Raw genomic sequence first — 17,959 nt, forward strand, 5'->3', positions numbered from 1 at the left:
CCATACTGAGCGTCCTGGCTCATCAAGAGCTACACTGTTCTTTCAGTGAGGAAAGATGGAAAATATGATCTAAACCTGATATTTGGTTCAGGATTCTGGTGGAATCATTCTGGGAAGATTTTTTTTTGTTGGTATGTGATGGAAACATCTGTGGAAATTCCTAGAATAAGCCAGTGCTTTGGAGCCTATAGTCAGGCCAACAAGGTCCTGGAGGAGGTGAGAGCTTGGGGTTTGTCTATACTCAGGGATGGCTACTGGATGGTTATGTAATTCGTTATTCCAAATTCATTTTTTTTTAAATTAGAGGTTTATTTATTTTTTTAATTTTTATTTATTTATGATAGTCACAGAGAGAGAGAGAGAGAGAGGCAGAGACACAGGCAGAGGGAGAAGCAGGCTCCATGCACCGGGAGCCCGACGTGGGATTCGATCCCGGGCCTCCAGGATCGCGCCCTGGGCCAAAGGCAGGCGCTAAACCGCTGCGCCACCCAGGGATCCCTCGTTATTCCAAATTCATAAAATGACATTTAGCTGGACTGGAGTCTGACACCCCCTCCTCCCAAAAAAGACAACTTGTGGGTATAACATAGTCCAGTTTAGGAAGTTTGGCCTCAGGAATGATAATTAAGACCTGTCCTATGAGTATATGTACTCTGTCTTCCCAGAGAAGAAAATACAGTGGTCTCAATCTATGTTTTTAGCATTCTTTTTCTTATTTATATAGATTGACTCATTCAGCTTATTTATGGAGCATCCACTATGCATCAGACCTAGTGCTGGGGGCTGAGGTCACAAGGATGGATAAGCCAGAGCCCTGTTTTCTTGAGCTCACAGCTCACATCACCAAGCAGTTCAGTAAAATTTGGTCACTGTCTCGAGGGTCTGCATCCCAGGGTGCATGGAGCACTGGGCCACCAAGAGGTCGGAAGAGCAAAACAGAAAGGATTCTCAGAGGAAGTCCATCTGAGCAGAGTCTTGAAAGAGTGGTAGCTGGAGGAGAATAGAAGGAAGGGCACTCTCAGGGGGAACAGCATATGCAGAGGATTGGCTGCAAGAAAGAAAATGTTGCTTTGAGAGAGAGCTGACTGAGGGACTGGTAGTCTGGGGACAGGATCTGGAAACACTGGCAGGGGAGGAGTGCTGGGGCAGGAGTTTCAAATGGAGGCAGCTGGAGATAGATGCTAGAGCAGAATAGAATCTGTCAGCATTATCCAGTGGCTAAGCTGTTGCCCATAGGATGTTGCTGGTGCTCTTGGCAAAGGCTAATCATAGAGTGGAGGCTGGATGCAGAGGCTGATGCAGTGGAATGAGCAGTGAATGGGAGGTGAGGTTGTGATTTCAACAGGTGTGGACAATTCCTTCAGTTTGGTGGCCATGTCACCAAAAGACATGCTGACACTCACTTGGGCACTTTATTATATGTATGTTAGGCTGTAAGAGACAGTTTAAGTAAAAAACAAATTAGCTCTGAAGAAACAACAGAGCAAGAGTGGAGCTGACAGAGGCTTGGAGGGGATGAGGCTCATGTTATTTTCCTGGAAACCCCTGAAAGTGTTCTGTGGCATCGAGAAAAAGCCACTGGAGACAGAGGAAAGGGAGGTGCTGTTCAGTGGAGCCAAGCCCCCAAAGCTTTGGTTTATTTATTTATATTTTAAGATTTTATTTATTTATTCATGAGAGACTGAGTGAGAGGCAGAGACACAGGTAGAGGGAGAAACAGACTCCCTGCAAGGAGCCTGATGTGGGACTCGATCCCAGGACCCCGTGTCACAACCTGAGCCAAAGGCAGACGCTCAACCTCTGAGCCACCCAGGTGTCCTACAAAGCTTTGGTTTAGATTAGAGGAGAGAGGAGGCTTCCAGGTACCGCTAGGAAAGAGACATGTCCTGTCTGGAGAAGAAGGGGAGGAAGTATAGGGGGAGGCGTCTCGTCTCTGCTGATTGGGGACACCCATCAAAACTCAGCCATCTGCAATCCATTAGCTGAGTATGTAGATACCCATCAGCCTTATGTCTGTGGCTGCTCAGAGGTGGGATCTTGGGAAAATGTTCTCCTTGACGTGTTTGCTTTACACCATTTAGTTCAGGACTTATACGACCATATGCATCATACTGACATAATCTCAGTATTCCTGCTGTGCAGCTTTAGGAGAATTTCTTGACCTCTCTTAAGCCCCCACTTCCTTGGATATTAGATGAAGCTAGCTGATATCTGTAGCATGGGCTATTTTAAGAAATAACTGAGCTGCCATGCATGAGATGCCCACCTAGCACAGTGCCCACATTCGTGGGTGTTCAGTAACTGGCTGCTATTAGAGATATTATTTGTATTCCTACCAGCTCTCAAGTCTGATTGTTTAAAAAAAAATTTTTTTTAATGGTGGATATGGGGTTGATGAAAGTAAGACTCAATCCTAAAAGAAGATTTGGGACGCTCTAGCAGGGAGATGAATACTCTGCCTTAGAAAGCTCCCAGAGCATTTCTGTCACTGGCATCTTTTGTAACCCATCTTTGTGTGAAAGTGGAAACAAGCAGCCAGAGGAACCTCCAGCCAGAGGGCCCGGCACTGCTCCCAGCTCCACTCCCACCCACCCCTGTAGGAGAAACCTTGAGCTTAGCTTGACCCCCATAACTGCTCTCACTTGGAGCCAGTGTCCATCCAGTGTAGACCTTCAGCCATTGAAATGCCTTTCTGCACATCAGCCATGGATGGCCAGCCCAGGAATGTTGGCTAAAGCCCAAATGACAGTTGTAGAATCTGAAACGAAGAGGTTTTTTCCTTTCATCAGCTGGAGGGAGGACAAATGGGAGGATGGCCAGCCTATGAGTAGAAGGTAGTAGGCTTCATGCTGCTGAGATGTCGGGGCCCAGGCAGCTGCACCTCCAGCCCATGTTGCACCAGAAGAGGAGAAAGCCAGAGCAAACATTGGTTCTTTAACTTTGCCATGGGTCTAGTGAGAAATGCTTACCTGTTCCTCCATATGAGTAGCTTGGAAATTTTTCCATATCACATTTGAAAGAAATGCTGCTAGAAGCTTGCACTTGTCCTGGAATCAGAGAAGCAAGCAGAACTTTCCAAAGGCTTACTTACCCCCCACCTCAGACCTTGCATCTTCTCCCAGGATTTGTTGTCCACGTGTGCTTCTCCTTCATCCTTTGGGACTGCATCAAGGGCTGACTTGAGGAAATCATTTGAACATTTCTGGGAACATTTTAAAATTCTGTAACTCATTGGAAGTTTATGAAACCTCACTCGTACATGTAAGAAAGCTGGAGGAGGACAAAAACCAGCAGAGCGAGAAGGGACAGCCAGACTGCCTGGCCTGCAGCCAGCCCTAGCTGGGGACACAGCAAAGTGGACCAATTTGCACTTTCGACCTACACCTGCAGTTCTGAGTTCAGGCTGTCTGTGACTTATGACCCCCGTGAAACTCACCTGGTGGTGACTAGAAAAGGCTTGAGGTGCCTGTGTTTTCATCCTGGGGGCAGAAAAAGAGCTACTACCCCCCCTACTGAGCAACTTTAAAGGCACAGATGGAGCTAAAGGTTTGTTTCTAAAAGGTATAAACTTTTCTCATCATTTTGGAGAGGAAAAAGCAGACCTGAGTGACTGCTACCCTTATATGTGTTGTGGACTGAACTGAATGGAAGCTTCAGACAATTTTCATTAATGAAGACAACTTTCTCTTGAGGTTCTCAGCCATCCACTCTGAGGTTGTATTAGACATGAGCAAGTCAGCCAGCTTAGCAGATCTAAAGCTCTATAGCATCAGATCATATTTTGTAGGAGCTCTGATTTCATACCTAGCATTTTGGAGGTATTCCTTAGAAGTTTCCAGAACTTGAGAATCCAGAGGTAAAAATCTCCAGGTGATACTCTCAGGATAGTTCATGAGCCCAGAGACTCTGTGGGACTTATACATGAGGGATCGTTCAGGGACACTTCTTAATATGGGCTTGGGTTTGAGGAAGAAGGATGCTGGAATGAAAGGATGACCAGCAGAGGTGCAATGGATCCCATGGATCTTCTTCATTAAAAGAAGAAGGATATTTTAACAGCTACCTATTCAAACCCTGTAACCCTCTGTGTCCCCAAAATCCTCCGTGCAGTTTGCAGTATGGCTGTGTGTGCCAGAGCACTTGTTAAAACCCCCGCCCATCACATACCTGGGTCAGACCGAGATGGGCCCGTCCTGACCCCTGCATCTGACAGAATTTTTCTGCCCCGGAATGAAAACAGGCACCTCACTTACCTTTTCTGATCACTGCCAGGTCAATTCCCCCTCTAGGGGTGGATCAGGCTGTGTGTTGGGGGGGAGGGAGGCGTCCCTAAGTCACAGACAGCCTGATCTCAGAACTGCAGGTCCAAAGCACAAGTGGGTCCACTTCACTGCCATTTCTTCGGCCCCAGCTAGGGCTGGCTGCAGGCGCGGCGGGGTGGGGCAGCCTGCCTGTCCCCTCTCCCTCTGCTGTTTCTCCTCCTCCAGCTCAGGCTTTTGGTCCACTCCCACCAGGTGGAAGTGGGGAGGGAGAAAAAGGAAGTGGGAAAGATGAAACGGAGAGATGGCCACTTACAGGAGTTCTCTTGATTATCTGCTCCCTCCTCCCCTTCAGCTTCTGCCTGTGGTGTTCCCAGCTGCTTCCCCGAGTCAGGGAGACACTGACCTGTGGACAAGATGCCTTTTTTTTTCCTGTTAAATTTTATTTAAATTCAGTTTGCCAACACAAAGTACAGCACCCAATGCTCATCTCATTATGTGCCTTCCTTAATGCCCATCACTCAGTTACCCCATCCCTCCAACCCACTCCCCTTCTGCAGCCCTTTTTTCCCAGAGTTAGGAATCTCATGGTTTTCTCTTTTTTAATCCACTATTCCCACCACCACCCTCTCAGCTTGATATTCCCTCTGCACACTCCATATCCAGTCCCTGGGATTTATTATTTATTTGTAGGTACAGTTTTCACATTTCTCACTGGGACCCTCAGCTGCAGGAAACAGATCAAACTTTGAGTTAGCTTGGGTTTTGGGCCCCGAAAGAAGATCCCTCATTCCTCCCCACTTTGACAGGGTCTAGAACTGTGTAGCTCTTTCTGAAGAAATTCTTCTCACAAATCCACTTCTCCCCATCTCTCCTCCTCTTCCTATCCCCCTTTCCCTCCCTTCCCCCCCTTCCTCAACTCCTCCCTCTCCTCCTCTTCCTCCTTCTCCCTCTTCTTCTTTTCCTCCTTCTTTTCCCTCTCCTCCTCCTCCTCCTTCTTCATTGAACTAAAATTCACCTGGCATAAAATTAAACATTTTAAAGTGAACAATGTGGTAGCATGTACTACAATACTCTCTTTATCTCTGTTCACTTAGACCTTTTATCACCTCTTTCTGGGTAAGGATTGCAAAGTTAACATATTAGTGTATTTAATATATACCGGGTAAATTCTGCTCATGGCCTGGCTCCTCATGTTTGGAGTTTCACAAATGTTTTATCTGCTGTCTTAGTCGAATCTTCTAATTTAACATCTTTTGCACATGGATTATATCCTTAGACCTTCTGAAAGCCAATGAGGTAGGCATTGTCCTTATTTTACAGGTAAGTGAACAGAGAGGACAGATGGCTTCCCTGTGCTATGCTGGCAGTGACAGGCAAGGCCAGGAGTTGAAGCCAGTTAGTTGTGTCCAGCAGCAGCACATGTTGTGTCCATGAATGTTGTGACATGAAATGGTAACTAGCTGGCCTCCCTCCCAACCCACTGTGTCCTTGGTCCCCATCTAGCCTCTGTCTTCTGAGTCATTCTAGCAGACTTGGGGTTACTACAAGCAGTACTGAAAGGTCTTATCAAGACAAAGTGAGAATATCCGTGTCCTGTCTTTGCTGATGAGCTGGCAGGAGGGGCTGCCCCTGTGCTCTGCTCCTCTAGCCTGGCCTGAGCCTAGGGCCTTTCCTAGTGCTGTGTGCAGCAAGGAAGTCCTCTGCCAGCACAGCACAGATGGCTGCTGGATTCTGGGGACTAGACCCACTCACCTCAGAAAGCAGCACAGGGTACTCAGTATCTGAGGAGACTAGGAACTGAGAGCCTGTGCTTCCCCAAGAGGCAGGAGAGGGGAAGGCACAGGCCACAAGTAGCCAGCCTGTCAAGCCTTGGGACAGCCTGGCTGTGTGACTGTCACCTGTCTTCTGGTCCTAAGCTGCTGGGACCTCAAGGTGGGCTTTGAGGGTCTATAGGATGAACGTCTCTGACACAGCATTCATTGTCTAAGACTCTAAAGTGGCTGCAGACGAAGGCCAGAGGCTTGGATGGGCAGTATGGAGTGGGACTGTCAACTTGGACAGTCTTCTCAAGGAGTGGCCCTTGAGCTTCCAACTAATTTGCCTTTTTGTTTTCTCTTTTCAGGGAACCCAAAAGGTGCGATGCTTACCCATGGGAACGTGGTGGCTGATTTCTCAGGCTTTCTGAAAGTGACAGAGGTGAATAAAGTAGACTCACTAAAGCAGGTGTCTCTTGAGGATACTCTCACTCCTCAGAGGCTTTTTATTTGTTTTCTTTTTATCCCCCCTCCCCGATGTAATCTGAGCTGCCTTTCCCAGGCAGGAGTTTCTGTTGTCATTAGAACAACACTTTAACCCCCCCAAACTCTGAAATGATCCATACCTCATAAATAGCCAATTTGAGTTTTAAGAGTGCTAAGATCCCAGAAAGAGAAAACATGTGAACCTATTTTTCATTTTTAACTGCAAAAAAAGTGAGCTTTCTGTGGTTTTATGTATACCTTTATTTAGAAAGTGATCCTTAATAACTTGTTTTTCAAATAGGCCAGGCTTTAATTCATTTTGTGTTTAAGGACTACTAGAGTCTGAGAAACAACGGCAACTGCTAATTTGTAAGACTGTACTTAAAAAGGTAAATCTAAAGTAAAAACAAACAAAAACCCCTTGACATCTTGGCCTGACAAAAACATGTTAACATTTTATAACCGGCTAAGAAGGAAGGACATTTTTCCTCAAGTGGTGAGTATCCATAAGTCCTGCAAGTTTCCTTCAGGAGAATAGAATGTTCCTTTTCATGTAAGTTAGGCTTTTTCTCCGCTGTGGAGAAAGATCACCCTCCACATTCATGCCTGATGACATTATGGAGTATATGCCCCCGAGTACTGGTAGATTCTGGTAAAAGACTCTGAGAGACTGTTGTGGCTGAACCTAGTCAGGAGCCATGAGCCAGGTTCCTGGGGCTTGTCCAGGCTCGTTCAAAAGCCAGCCCAGGAGGACGAAGGCTCTGTGAAGGGGTCAGGGGCAGGGAAGTCCCATAATGCAGAGCCCCTGAGTGCTGGCCTTGTGCACATCCCCCTGGCCAGAGCAGCCTCTGTCCCTGAGGTCAGTCCCTTCTGTGTATAGTGGGCTGGGGGGCACAGCAGGCCTTCCTCTGAGCCTCCCCCACAGGCCCTGTCCCCAGGCCATGGCTTGTGAGGCCTGGCTCTGCCATCTGTTTGTCTGGGGTTCATACCCCAGCCACAACTGGTATAGACCTAGGGTTCCCTGGGTCCCTTTTCTGGAACAAGGACCAGAAAGTGCCAACAAGCCGAGACCCTCAAACTCCCTGCCCAGGTGGCCCAGGAAGATGGCGAAGTGGGGCCTGGCCCCCCGAGGAGACTTCCCTGCGGAGCTGGGCTCTGCTGGTTTATGTGTGCTTCACTGGGCTTTTTGCTTCTGCAGATAACCTAGACCTACTGGCTGCGCCCTAACACTCCGCCTCCTACGCTGCCCTGTCTCTCTCCCTCTTTTCTTCCTGCGTCTTTCATATACCTCTCCCTCTCTCTCTCTCTCTCTCTCACACACACACTTTTTCTCTCTCTTTCATCTTGCCCCTCTCTCTGCCCCCTTCCCTCCACCCCCCTTGCCCCCCCCCTTCCTGTTTGCCCCTCCAGGACCATTTTCTCTGTATTGTTTTATGACTCTCTTGTCGTCTTCCTGTCAGTGTTTCTTTCCTTTCTGTCTCCCATGCCCGTCACCTGCAGAAAGTGATCTTTCCGAGACAGGACGATGTGCTCATCTCCTTCCTGCCTCTGGCTCACATGTTTGAGAGAGTAATCCAGGTAAGACGCCCACCTGACTGACCGGGCCTTGCCTGGGCTCCTTCTGTTTTCTTACAGAGTCAGTGGGCTCCCACTTGTGCGGATGTGCACATTTCCTATTTGCCTTTAGCACACATGTTTGAGCGAATGGTGCAGGTAAGGCCCGGCTCCAGGGAGGCACAATCTGTGCCCAGAACCCAGGACCCTAGCAGGGTGTCACTTGTCACTGGTGCCATGAAGTAGAACTAAACTGCCCTGTCCTCAGAAGGTACCATAGGGGTCAGGGGACCTTGGCCACCGGACCTGTCCCTTCTGGTATGACTCCAGGGAAGACCCCAGGCCTGCCTTGTCTTACCTGTGGATATGCCTCAGCTGACAGAGGCCCCAGCAGATGGCCTCTGCTCAGAGAGGATTTACTATTCACACTCTGTGCAGTATGATGGCCAAGACACTTATATACCATAACTTCCAAAACTCATGAACTCCTGGAGAGGAAAACAAGACAGTGAAGTTGGGGGATCCAACTGTCATGACCCCTCACTCCGGCGATGGGACTGGCGTTATGATTGGCCCTGAGACCAGCCTTGTGGGAGGTGGGGGTGGGGGTGGGGGTACCTTCCACATAAGGTTGTGGAAACAAAGAATTTTCCACGCATGTGTCACTCAGGGGACCAGCCTGTGAATGAGCCGTGTCTTCTAAGCCTCTCCTGTCTCACTTGGAGGAGAGCTGGTATATTAGGGCATGCTTTCCAGCTTTTCATACCTGGATTAGAATGCCATAGTTCATTACTATGAGCTAGTTTTGTGACTCTGGGCAAGTCCCTTTACCTCTCTGAGTTTTGCATTCTTCGCCTGTGAAATGGAGATATAAATGCTGCCTCACTCGTAGAGTTGCTGTGAACATTAAAGAAAAGAGCATGTTTTCAGCCCCTGGCATATTCCTAAACCCACTAAGAATCATCCCGGCCCCCCTTTGGCCCTCCATCAAGTAACACCCACAGCCAACATAAACAGTGTCTCACAGTACTCATGGGCACTGTACAGCCTTCCAGGTATCCCTGAGGGAAATCCACAGACCTGGAGTGGACCCATCAATAGGGTGCGGTACAGCTGAAAGACCTGAGTTCCCAGGGAGGTCCTTGCCCAGGGCTTGGGAATTGAGTGTGAGGGAGTAGGCTCCACTTAGCCTTGCTGCTCTGCATCTTCCAAAGACTCAGGATTCCCCTCTGTCTCTTGCTACTTCACCCCCATGCCGAGTGGGTCTTAATAGGAAGGGAGAGCATCTCAGATGGTATTCTTGAGTGTCTCATGGCGGCAGCCAGAGCTGGGTTAGGGGGTCATGGGTGCCCTCCATGTAGGGCAGAGCTTTGGACTACAACCAGGAGTGACTACCCTGAGGGACTTCTCTCTTCCTGTCCTCTCCCTCCAGTCTGTTGTCTACTGCCATGGGGGACGTGTCGGCTTCTTCCAGGGAGACATCCGTCTCCTCTCAGATGACATGAAGGCTCTGTGCCCCACTATCTTCCCTGTGGTCCCTCGATTGCTGAACCGGATGTATGACAAGGTAAGCCCTTATAGGGAGTCTCTGGCCAGACTAAGCTGCTGTGCATCTGCTTGTCTGGACAGGATCTGGAGCCCCAGGCAGGCTTTCCATGCTTCCTGGGGCATGAGGTCCTAGAATTTGCCTCCTCCTTTCCTTCACTCTCACCTTCCTTCTCCTGTTTTCTTCCAATTCTCTAAAACCTTATTTAAGGAGATTTTTCTTCAGGAATGTCTATCCCCACAATGTGACCAGATGCTGATTAACCTTTAGCTGGGTGTCGCATACCCACTGACCTCCCGCAGAGGCAAAATGGAGCATGGCTTCTCTGTTGGTCAGGCTTGCCTTCTTCGTGGGTTAGGCGGGTGAGGAGTGTCTGTCTAAAGGTAGTACACACAGGCCTGACAGCTGCTTCCTATTTCTGTTCCTCAGATCTTCAGCCAGGCAGACACACGACTAAAGCGCTGGCTCCTGGAGTTTGCAGCAAAACGTAAGCAGGCTGAGGTCCGGAGTGGAATCATCAGGAATGATAGTATCTGGGATGAACTCTTCTTTAATAAGATTCAGGTAAGAAAATGAACAAGTGACACCCAGGTGGTCTTAAGGAAGAATTTGGGAGGCTTATTCCATTGGCCTGTAATCTTATAAAATAACTCATTTGCTCATGAAATCAAAGCTTAAGCTACCATTGAAGTATTAAAGGACTCCTTTTTATTATTTGGATGTGTGTGATATTTGCCAAAAGGCAACCAGCATGAAGGACTCCTGGAAAGTAGGCCCCCTGGCCTCCACAGGCAACTTTGCCCTTTGGTGGCCAGGTCCATCAGGTATTCCTATGGCCTGAAGGTTCTCTTGCCCCTCCCTGTAGCCTTGGCTATGCTGGCTTTCCAACAGCACTAGGTTCTACCCAGGTGTCCAAGAATCTTCCTTTCCTTTCCTATTTCCTATTCCTTCAACCCTGTCCTGGTTGTCCAGGAATATTTTAAACAGAGCCTGTTTAGTCCTGGACTGGGCCAATCATGAATTACTCACTGCTGTATCCCCATATAAGTTTTCAGGCTCTACAAATACCCAAGGAATTTGTAGCTAATTAGTAGCATTACTCGTTTTTTTCTTACTACTCTATTTTTAGCTAAGACAATTAATATTTAAACTCTCTTGGCTCAAATTACAGAAACAAAGTGTTTAAAGAATCCGTTGTCCTCTGCAGTGCATAGTAAATAGAGTAGAGCATGGTATTGATTTAAAAATGAGAAAAGGCTGTGCCATTACAATGGAAGTGGGAAGAAATTGTCCTAAGTAATTGTTTTGGCTACTTGCAAATGATGGGAGAGTGAGGAAAAAGCTGTGTACTTTAAAGAAGGGAAAGCCAAAGTTATAGAATAGTACACAGATTAATGGTACTTACCTCCAAAGACACAGAGGAGTTGACCATATTGTGGTCAAGTTGCAAAGCTGATTGGATTGATTCATTTGAAAGGAGATGAGATTCCTTCAGCTCATGTGGTATGCAGCCTCAGACCTTCTCTTTTATCCCTACCGTATGGCCAGGTAAAGTCCAACTGTTGAATGTTGACCTTGGATAGGGCCTACATGGTCTATACGCCATCTCCAGCAGCACAAACTGTGGCAGATTCTTTTCTCTTCCCACAGGCCAGTCTTGGTGGATGCGTGAGGATGATTGTCACCGGAGCAGCCCCTGCATCACCGACAGTCCTGGGATTCCTCCGGGCTGCTCTAGGATGCCAGGTAAAGTCTCCATGTGGCTTTCCCTAGGGGCAATGGGATGTGTGTCAGGGCAGAGCCCATTACAGTCTCTACTGGAGAAAGATTCTGGGGGCAGGAATTGAGTGGGACAAAAGCTCCCTCCTCTGAGGATAAAAAAGGCTCAGAGTCAGTGAAAGCCAAGATGCTCTTGTGACATTCTGCAAAGTCCAAGTGTACCCACTCTGAGAAAAAAGGTAGTTAAACTATATATGGATCATCATTGTGCTAGAGAACCCATACTGCACTTGAGCCAGCATCTCTGCATTCTCCAACCTGCAAAATATCTCCCAACCCAGAAAAGGAGCTGTCGAGATGGGGAATGAACTCCATTGGTGTTTTGTTATTTGGTTAAATAGGTTTTGTCATCTCTAAAATATTCATTCCTTCATTTATCCACTCAATTAATATTTATTAAATTCCTGCATACGCAGGGCTATGACTCATATATTTTATGCAAAGTAGTTGTATCTGTTTCATAAATGTGCATGCTTAAGTTTATATACCTTAGAAGCCAGTGCTCCTTTCACTGTCATCCTATTCTGTACCAACATAGCCCGACCACTCCTAAAGGCAGACTCTCACACATAGTGTATTCCTACAAGCACATGGGGCTCTAGAAAGGAATATTTTACAGAGCCAAAGGGAAACGTATAGTAAGTTTTAAAATACTTGTCTTTCATACTGTTATCCAAATGAAAAATAAAGTCAGTAGTTGAAAATAGGTCAGAAATCTTCACCCCCAAACCAAATAACCTTCTCTACTAAGTGTCTGCAAAAAAAAAAAAAAAAAAAAAAAAAAATAGCCCTTCTTCCAAGCCAAGGAACCACACCTGTTGTCTGCATTCAATTTCCCCTAGAGGGGCTTCCCTCCCCGCACCCTGCCACCCCCACCACTCTCCCCAGCGTGGAACAGCCACATGCTCCATGGGAGGTTCGCTGGCTGCAAAGGGCAGCCAGTCAGATGTAGGAGCACGTATACTTAGTGTAGTTTTGTTTTTTGTTTGAAGGTTTATGAAGGTTATGGCCAAACTGAGTGCACAGCTGGATGTACCTTCACCACACCTGGGGATTGGACCTCAGGTAGGATGGGCTAGAGATCATGTGGGAAAGACTCATGCTGATCTCAAACTTCCTTACAGAAAGCAAACTTACATGGGCACTTAGGAAAAAAGTGACAGAAAAGAAAGAAAAACACTGATGGTGGTTATGTCTGGGTTGTGGCATACTGGGTGTTGTTCTCTTTGGTACATATTCTTTTCCAAATATATTTAGTATTTTCCCACTTCTTTTATAGATAACTAGAAGTCATAAAAAAAGAAGCAATAGATCACAGTATATAATTCCAGGTAGAAAAATGCTTTTAATACCAGTAAATAACAGCATGTTGGATTTTGTAGATGGGAACCTATTTTAGAATAAAGGGAGCAGGCCATGAATTAGATATGATTTAGGAAAGAAGGGCAAGTTCATAGTGACCAGAGCACTATTTCTTAAAGGGCCATTTCTGAGATTCTTTGGGGTCTCCTATAATGTTAATGTCTAGAAGGCAACAGCATCCTCAGGAAGGAGCAGCTCCTTTCCATGCCCTCATTGTGAACAGACTCATCTTCCAGGGCAAGGAGGAAGCAATATGTAGCCCCTGTATTGTCCATCACCAAATTTAGACCAGGCACTGGAAGAATCTAAACAACACTGAGCAAAATCCTTCAGGATACCAACTTCCTCTGTGAGTCTGGGGCCACTCTTCAACCTCAAATTTGCTCAACTACACACTAGAAAACTCAGGGTGATGCATGTGGAAAAGAAATATGCATAGTAATGCAATACTATTTTCAGAACACCTTGAGGCAGTCAGCAGAAACATGATAGGTGGATTCCAAATTAGAATCATATTTGATCACATCAAAGACAGAAGCATTTTTCTCTGAGGTTTATCTCTCCAAATTCTAGCTGAATTAAACCTCTCTTGTATATAGATTCTTTGATGTCTCTGTCTCTCAGAAATTTACTACAAAAATGATCTTCTGAAGTCCTGGATCAGTAACTTTTTTCTTACTGCTGCCATCATATTTACTGACCACTCAATACGTATCCCCATCTTTCTGGGTACTTTCTTCCCTCTTATTGTCATCTTCCGCATTTTCCTATGTAAGATTTTTGAGATTTTGCCTTTTTAAGTCATCCTTATCATCAAACTTGCAAAATATGTTGCATATGAGAGGATAGATTTCTTTGTACAATATTATAAATGTTGGCAGCCTCTTGTTGAAAAAGAAACCAGTGTCACAACCTCAGTTTTCATCTGCATGGCTCACTTTTCTTTCAGGACCTTGGCCAGCACCTGCTTAACCATCTTCCACCTCGCTAGTGAATTGTGCTAACAACCATAATTTCTATAAAATGACTTAGATGTGTGCAGTTGGATTATATATGAGCAGGAATATATGAGGTCATATTTTTCAGGGACGAGTTATCTCATCCTTGTCTTCTATTTCTTTTTTACTCTTAAGTATAGTATGTGGACCAGAAGTATCAGTATCTCCTGGGTGTCTGTAAGACATGTAGACTCTCAGGCCTCATCAGAAATCTAAATCTTAACAAGATTTCTAGGTGGTTACTATGCACATTAGCCAACATTCTGGTGACTGGCGGAAAAGTAATGATGACAGTATTTTATGATCCAAATCAAGGGTCTGACAGAGGGGGAAAAGCATTTAATATGGACTCTATTGCAAAAAGAATCCTGATTTTGTGATTGATGTGGGTATGAACCAACCCCTCCCCCCAGCTCCTGCAGACTTTGTGCAGGGTGCTGGGCCAGGGGTGCCTGTTTAGCTTTTAAAAGAATCAGATGCAAAACAAAGGCCCAGCAGAGGTTGGCCTGTCTTTTCTCCAGAACTTTTTTTTAAATCATCAGTGCTTGCTTGTGACAAATGCCTGTCTAAAGGTATATTGCTCCCCTTCTGTAATCCCCCATTTTTATATGGCCTGGAACAGTTTAGTGCTGAAATTGATCTGAACACTGACAAATGCCATATTGTTTTGGTGTTCTAGGGCATGTAGGGGCACCTCTGCCCTGCAATCATATCAAGCTCATCGATGTTGAGGAACTGAACTATTGGACCTGCAAAGGAGAGGGAGAGGTAAATTTAGGAACATAGCCATTTATGCCTCTGGATGCCACATATAGTGAGTAAAAGAAAACAAAAAACCAAACAAACACAGAAAGAAAATGGAATTGTTTTCCTTTCACCCTCCATGTAAAGTCACTTTAAATTACTGATTAATTTGACTCCATTGAATTCAGAATTTCCTCTCTTGCTTATGAAGCAACTGACCCCCAGGGTTTGAACAGGGCTAGTCTAAATCAAGATTTGAAGTTACCAAACTTCTTTAGCGGCACCTGGGTGGCTCTGTCAGTTAAGTGTCCAACTCCTGATTTTGGCTCAGTTTATGATCTCAGGGCCCTGAGATTGAGCCCTGAATTGGGCTCTGTGCTCAGTGGGGAGTCTGCTTGAGATTCTCTCTCCCTCTCTGTCTGCCCTTACCCCCACTCATGCTCTCTAAAATAAATAAATCTTTGAAAAAAAAAAAAAGAAATTTCCAAACTTTAAATTTAAAAAATCCATTTTTTCCCCTAACTGACGTGGCCTGTTAACTTTCCTGTGTCTCAGCAAAAATGGGACCATTTGCAACCCGGCCAGAAGGGGGAGATAGAGCTGGCCTATACCGGTTCGCTCCATGAGAATAGATGGGCAAGTGACTGCCCTGTCATGAAGCAGGGGGCTCGAGCATCCCTGGTGGAATCAACCAGCCGTCAGTAACCTAGGAGACCCCATCCAGTGTCACAAAGCAGCGTACGCTGAAGGGAGGGGGAAGGCAGGAGGCTGGGGGGTGAGGTGGGGTTAGAGGGGCAGGACAGGGAGAAAACATGGAAGACAGACGATGCTATTTGAGGGAAGTGGGAGACCATTCAGTCTGCTGGTGGCTGTTCCTGTGCTCTTTCTCCATCCTTGCTGTTTCCACAGTGAACTTCCTGGGGGATAGAATACCTTATCCTATACAAACCTCATGACAGCCCTACTGTTGAGTGAGATTCCTCATGCTATGGGCTGACAAAAACCTGGTGTTTGTCCCTACAGATATGTGTGAGAGGACCAAATGTGTTCAAAGGTTACTTGAAAGATCCAGACAGGACAAAGGAAGCCCTGGACAGCGACGGCTGGCTTCACACTGGGGACATTGGCAAGTGGCTGCCGGTACGTACGTTTGCAGCTGTGGCTCTCCACACACTCTCGAGATGGGAGGGTGTAAAATCTGACTCACTTCTGAGGCAAAATTTTCCTCCCTATCTTCCCTGATAATTAGCCATTCAGGAACAACTGCAGAGGGATAGGGAGGTTCTTCCTTATTTTGTCCCCAAAGCGTTCTTGTCCATCCTTCTGATAAAGGTGATAGAGATCTTTATGCAGGGACAGAGCTGGAGTGTGAGACCCACTCCCGACCTGACCTGTTTTCCGATAGAGATCTGTCAGTGCTGTGGAATCGAATGGGTGGAGTGCAGGGTGCAGGAAGTTCATAGCCTTGGAGATCTGAGAAAGGCAGGGCCTAGGGACCCAAAGACACTGGCCCCTAACTGAGAGTTGGCATTGAGCAGTGGGAAAAGCTTGAAGCCAGCTAGGAGGGTGTCTGAGTTCCTTTGGCTCTGCCAGCAGTTGCTTTGAGTCCTTGTCCAAAGCCTCATACCTCTTTGGGGCTCTGTTTTTACTTTCTTGTAGAGTAAGAGAGTAAGGCTATGTGATATCCTTTGGCTGTGGCTCCCAGCTTTTAACCAGACCGTGTTATTGTGCCTCACTCTGTCACTTGTAACATGGGGATGATAACACTGATTACCTCTATGGTTGTTTGGAAGAATAAATGAGTTATACCTGTAAAGTGCTTGGCACAATGCCTGGCACACGGGATATGCTTAGATAAAAACTATGACCAGAAAATGGCTCTGTTGCTGGAACCAAGAGCCCCTTGCCTGATGCAGCCCACCCCAGGAACTTCCCTGTGTCTTTGTGAAGTTGCTAAGTTTTAGGGTGGCCGTTGTGAAATATAGAGTTTATTAGGCGTGTGAATGATGCTGAAACTTCCAGAGGTCCTGTGGACTGGGGAGCTGGTTCACCCCTGCTTGAATCTGTGTCCCTCCTTGAGAAGCCCTCATTCCTGTAGCAGGAATCCCTGGTATATGCCCTAGGCCAGGGACTCTGCTCAGGAAAGAGATACCAATGTGATGTCCAATGTGATGGGCGTAAGTGGAGGGCCACGCTTGCCTGGGGAGAGGCAGAGGAGGACAGGCACCTACAGGAGACTTAGGATGTGAGTCATGTTCCAAAGGGAGAGGAGAGAGTGGGAAGTGTGGTCAGGATAGGAGTAATAGCACATGCTGAGTAGAGAGAAAGAGGTGTGAGGTAGGCTGTTCTCCCTTGAGGCCCCCAGGTGTGGAGGAGGGAGGCGTGCGAGGCAGCAGGCCCTGCAGGCTGGCAGAAGGCAGATTGTCCCCTGAAGCCCAAGCTCAGAGCCCCTCACTGGTGTAGGCCCCTTCCAAGCCTCTGTGCTTCATTCTTCTTAAAGAGAGAGGGCCTCCAAATTGAAAAAGCTTGACGTTCCATAGAACCTTCAATCTGGTACTGAATCCTGATAACTTGAGTGCAACCAGCCACCTTGCAGGATGTTGGGAGAAGCAAGTAAACTAATTCTTATGGAGATGTAGTGCTGTGCTTACACTAAGAGCCTAAGACAGCAGGCAAGTGATCTGTAGGCATCCATTTTTTTTTAATTGATAATTTTTTGAAATAGTATTAGGTTGATTAGGAAAAGATATACACTTCTGATCTAGAAACACCTAATTCAAGTCCTGGTTCCCCTGCCTTCTAGTATGTGGCTTTCTAGGAATTAACCAGATGCTCTAATCCTCATTTTCATCTTCTGTGGAATGGAGGTGATGACACCCAGCTCAGAGGGTGCCATGAGGGTCAAAAAGAAGCCAGTGTGGGGAAAGTGCCTGAAGTCCAGCCTGGGTTTTGAACAAAGCAGGGCCTATTCATTTTTCTTTTCTGGAGACTTTGCTGTGCTTTGGCCAATCACATAGATGGAGAAGGGACAGAGTGTATGCAGAAGCCTGGTCAGGAAGTGGTTTTGATGGTTGAAGGAGGTGGGTGTGGGAGGGTTTTGTGTTTGAGGATAATGAGCTTGACTGCTAGAAGTTCCAGGAGAAGAAAACAGCAAGGTCATCTCCAAGTTTGTGGCTTGTGGGGCTGGGACAGGTGTGAGGAGGCCTGTGATGGGCTTCCTTAGTGGCCTGTTGCATCCTGTAGGGCAAACAACCTGGTTTCTGAAGCATTCTGACTGTTAGGTTCTGAATATGGAATTCAGTGAAGAGGTTTGGCTGGAAGCTTAGGCAGACATGGAAGTGACCAATGAAGAAATAAATGGAGGCTATTTCAAGGAACATTATCAGTGGAGGTGAAGAAAGTGCAACATTCAAGGGTTGAGCCAAAGGAGACACACCAGTTCCCCTGAGAAACTCAAAAAAACTTGAAGGGAGT

General features: G+C 46.6%; 1 protein-coding gene across 13 annotated transcripts in view; it reads left to right on the top strand.

The window, feature by feature from the left end:
• Positions 1-17,959, top strand: part of ACSL6 (acyl-CoA synthetase long chain family member 6) — a 63,236-nt gene that overhangs the window by 26,376 nt on the left and 18,901 nt on the right. For 7 of the 13 annotated variants that reach the window (XM_072731833.1, XM_025994956.2, XM_025994959.2 and 4 more), the window contains 8 exons: positions 6,385-6,458; positions 8,003-8,080; positions 9,489-9,623; positions 10,032-10,166; positions 11,253-11,348; positions 12,374-12,446; positions 14,421-14,509; positions 15,509-15,625. In XM_072731833.1, coding sequence (XP_072587934.1) covers positions 6,385-6,458; positions 8,003-8,080; positions 9,489-9,623; positions 10,032-10,166; positions 11,253-11,348; positions 12,374-12,446; positions 14,421-14,509; positions 15,509-15,625 — 797 coding nt within the window. Of the gene's footprint in view, positions 1-6,384; positions 6,459-8,002; positions 8,081-8,137; positions 8,216-9,488; positions 9,624-10,031; positions 10,167-11,252; positions 11,349-12,373; positions 12,447-14,420; positions 14,510-15,508; positions 15,626-17,959 lie in introns of all 13 variants that reach the window. The other 6 variants (XM_025994957.2, XM_072731828.1, XM_072731832.1 and 3 more) reach the window with 1 other exon arrangement.

This window comes from Vulpes vulpes, chromosome 12 (genome assembly GCF_048418805.1).
Source record: "Vulpes vulpes isolate BD-2025 chromosome 12, VulVul3, whole genome shotgun sequence".
Taxonomy (NCBI): Eukaryota; Metazoa; Chordata; class Mammalia; order Carnivora; family Canidae; genus Vulpes; species Vulpes vulpes.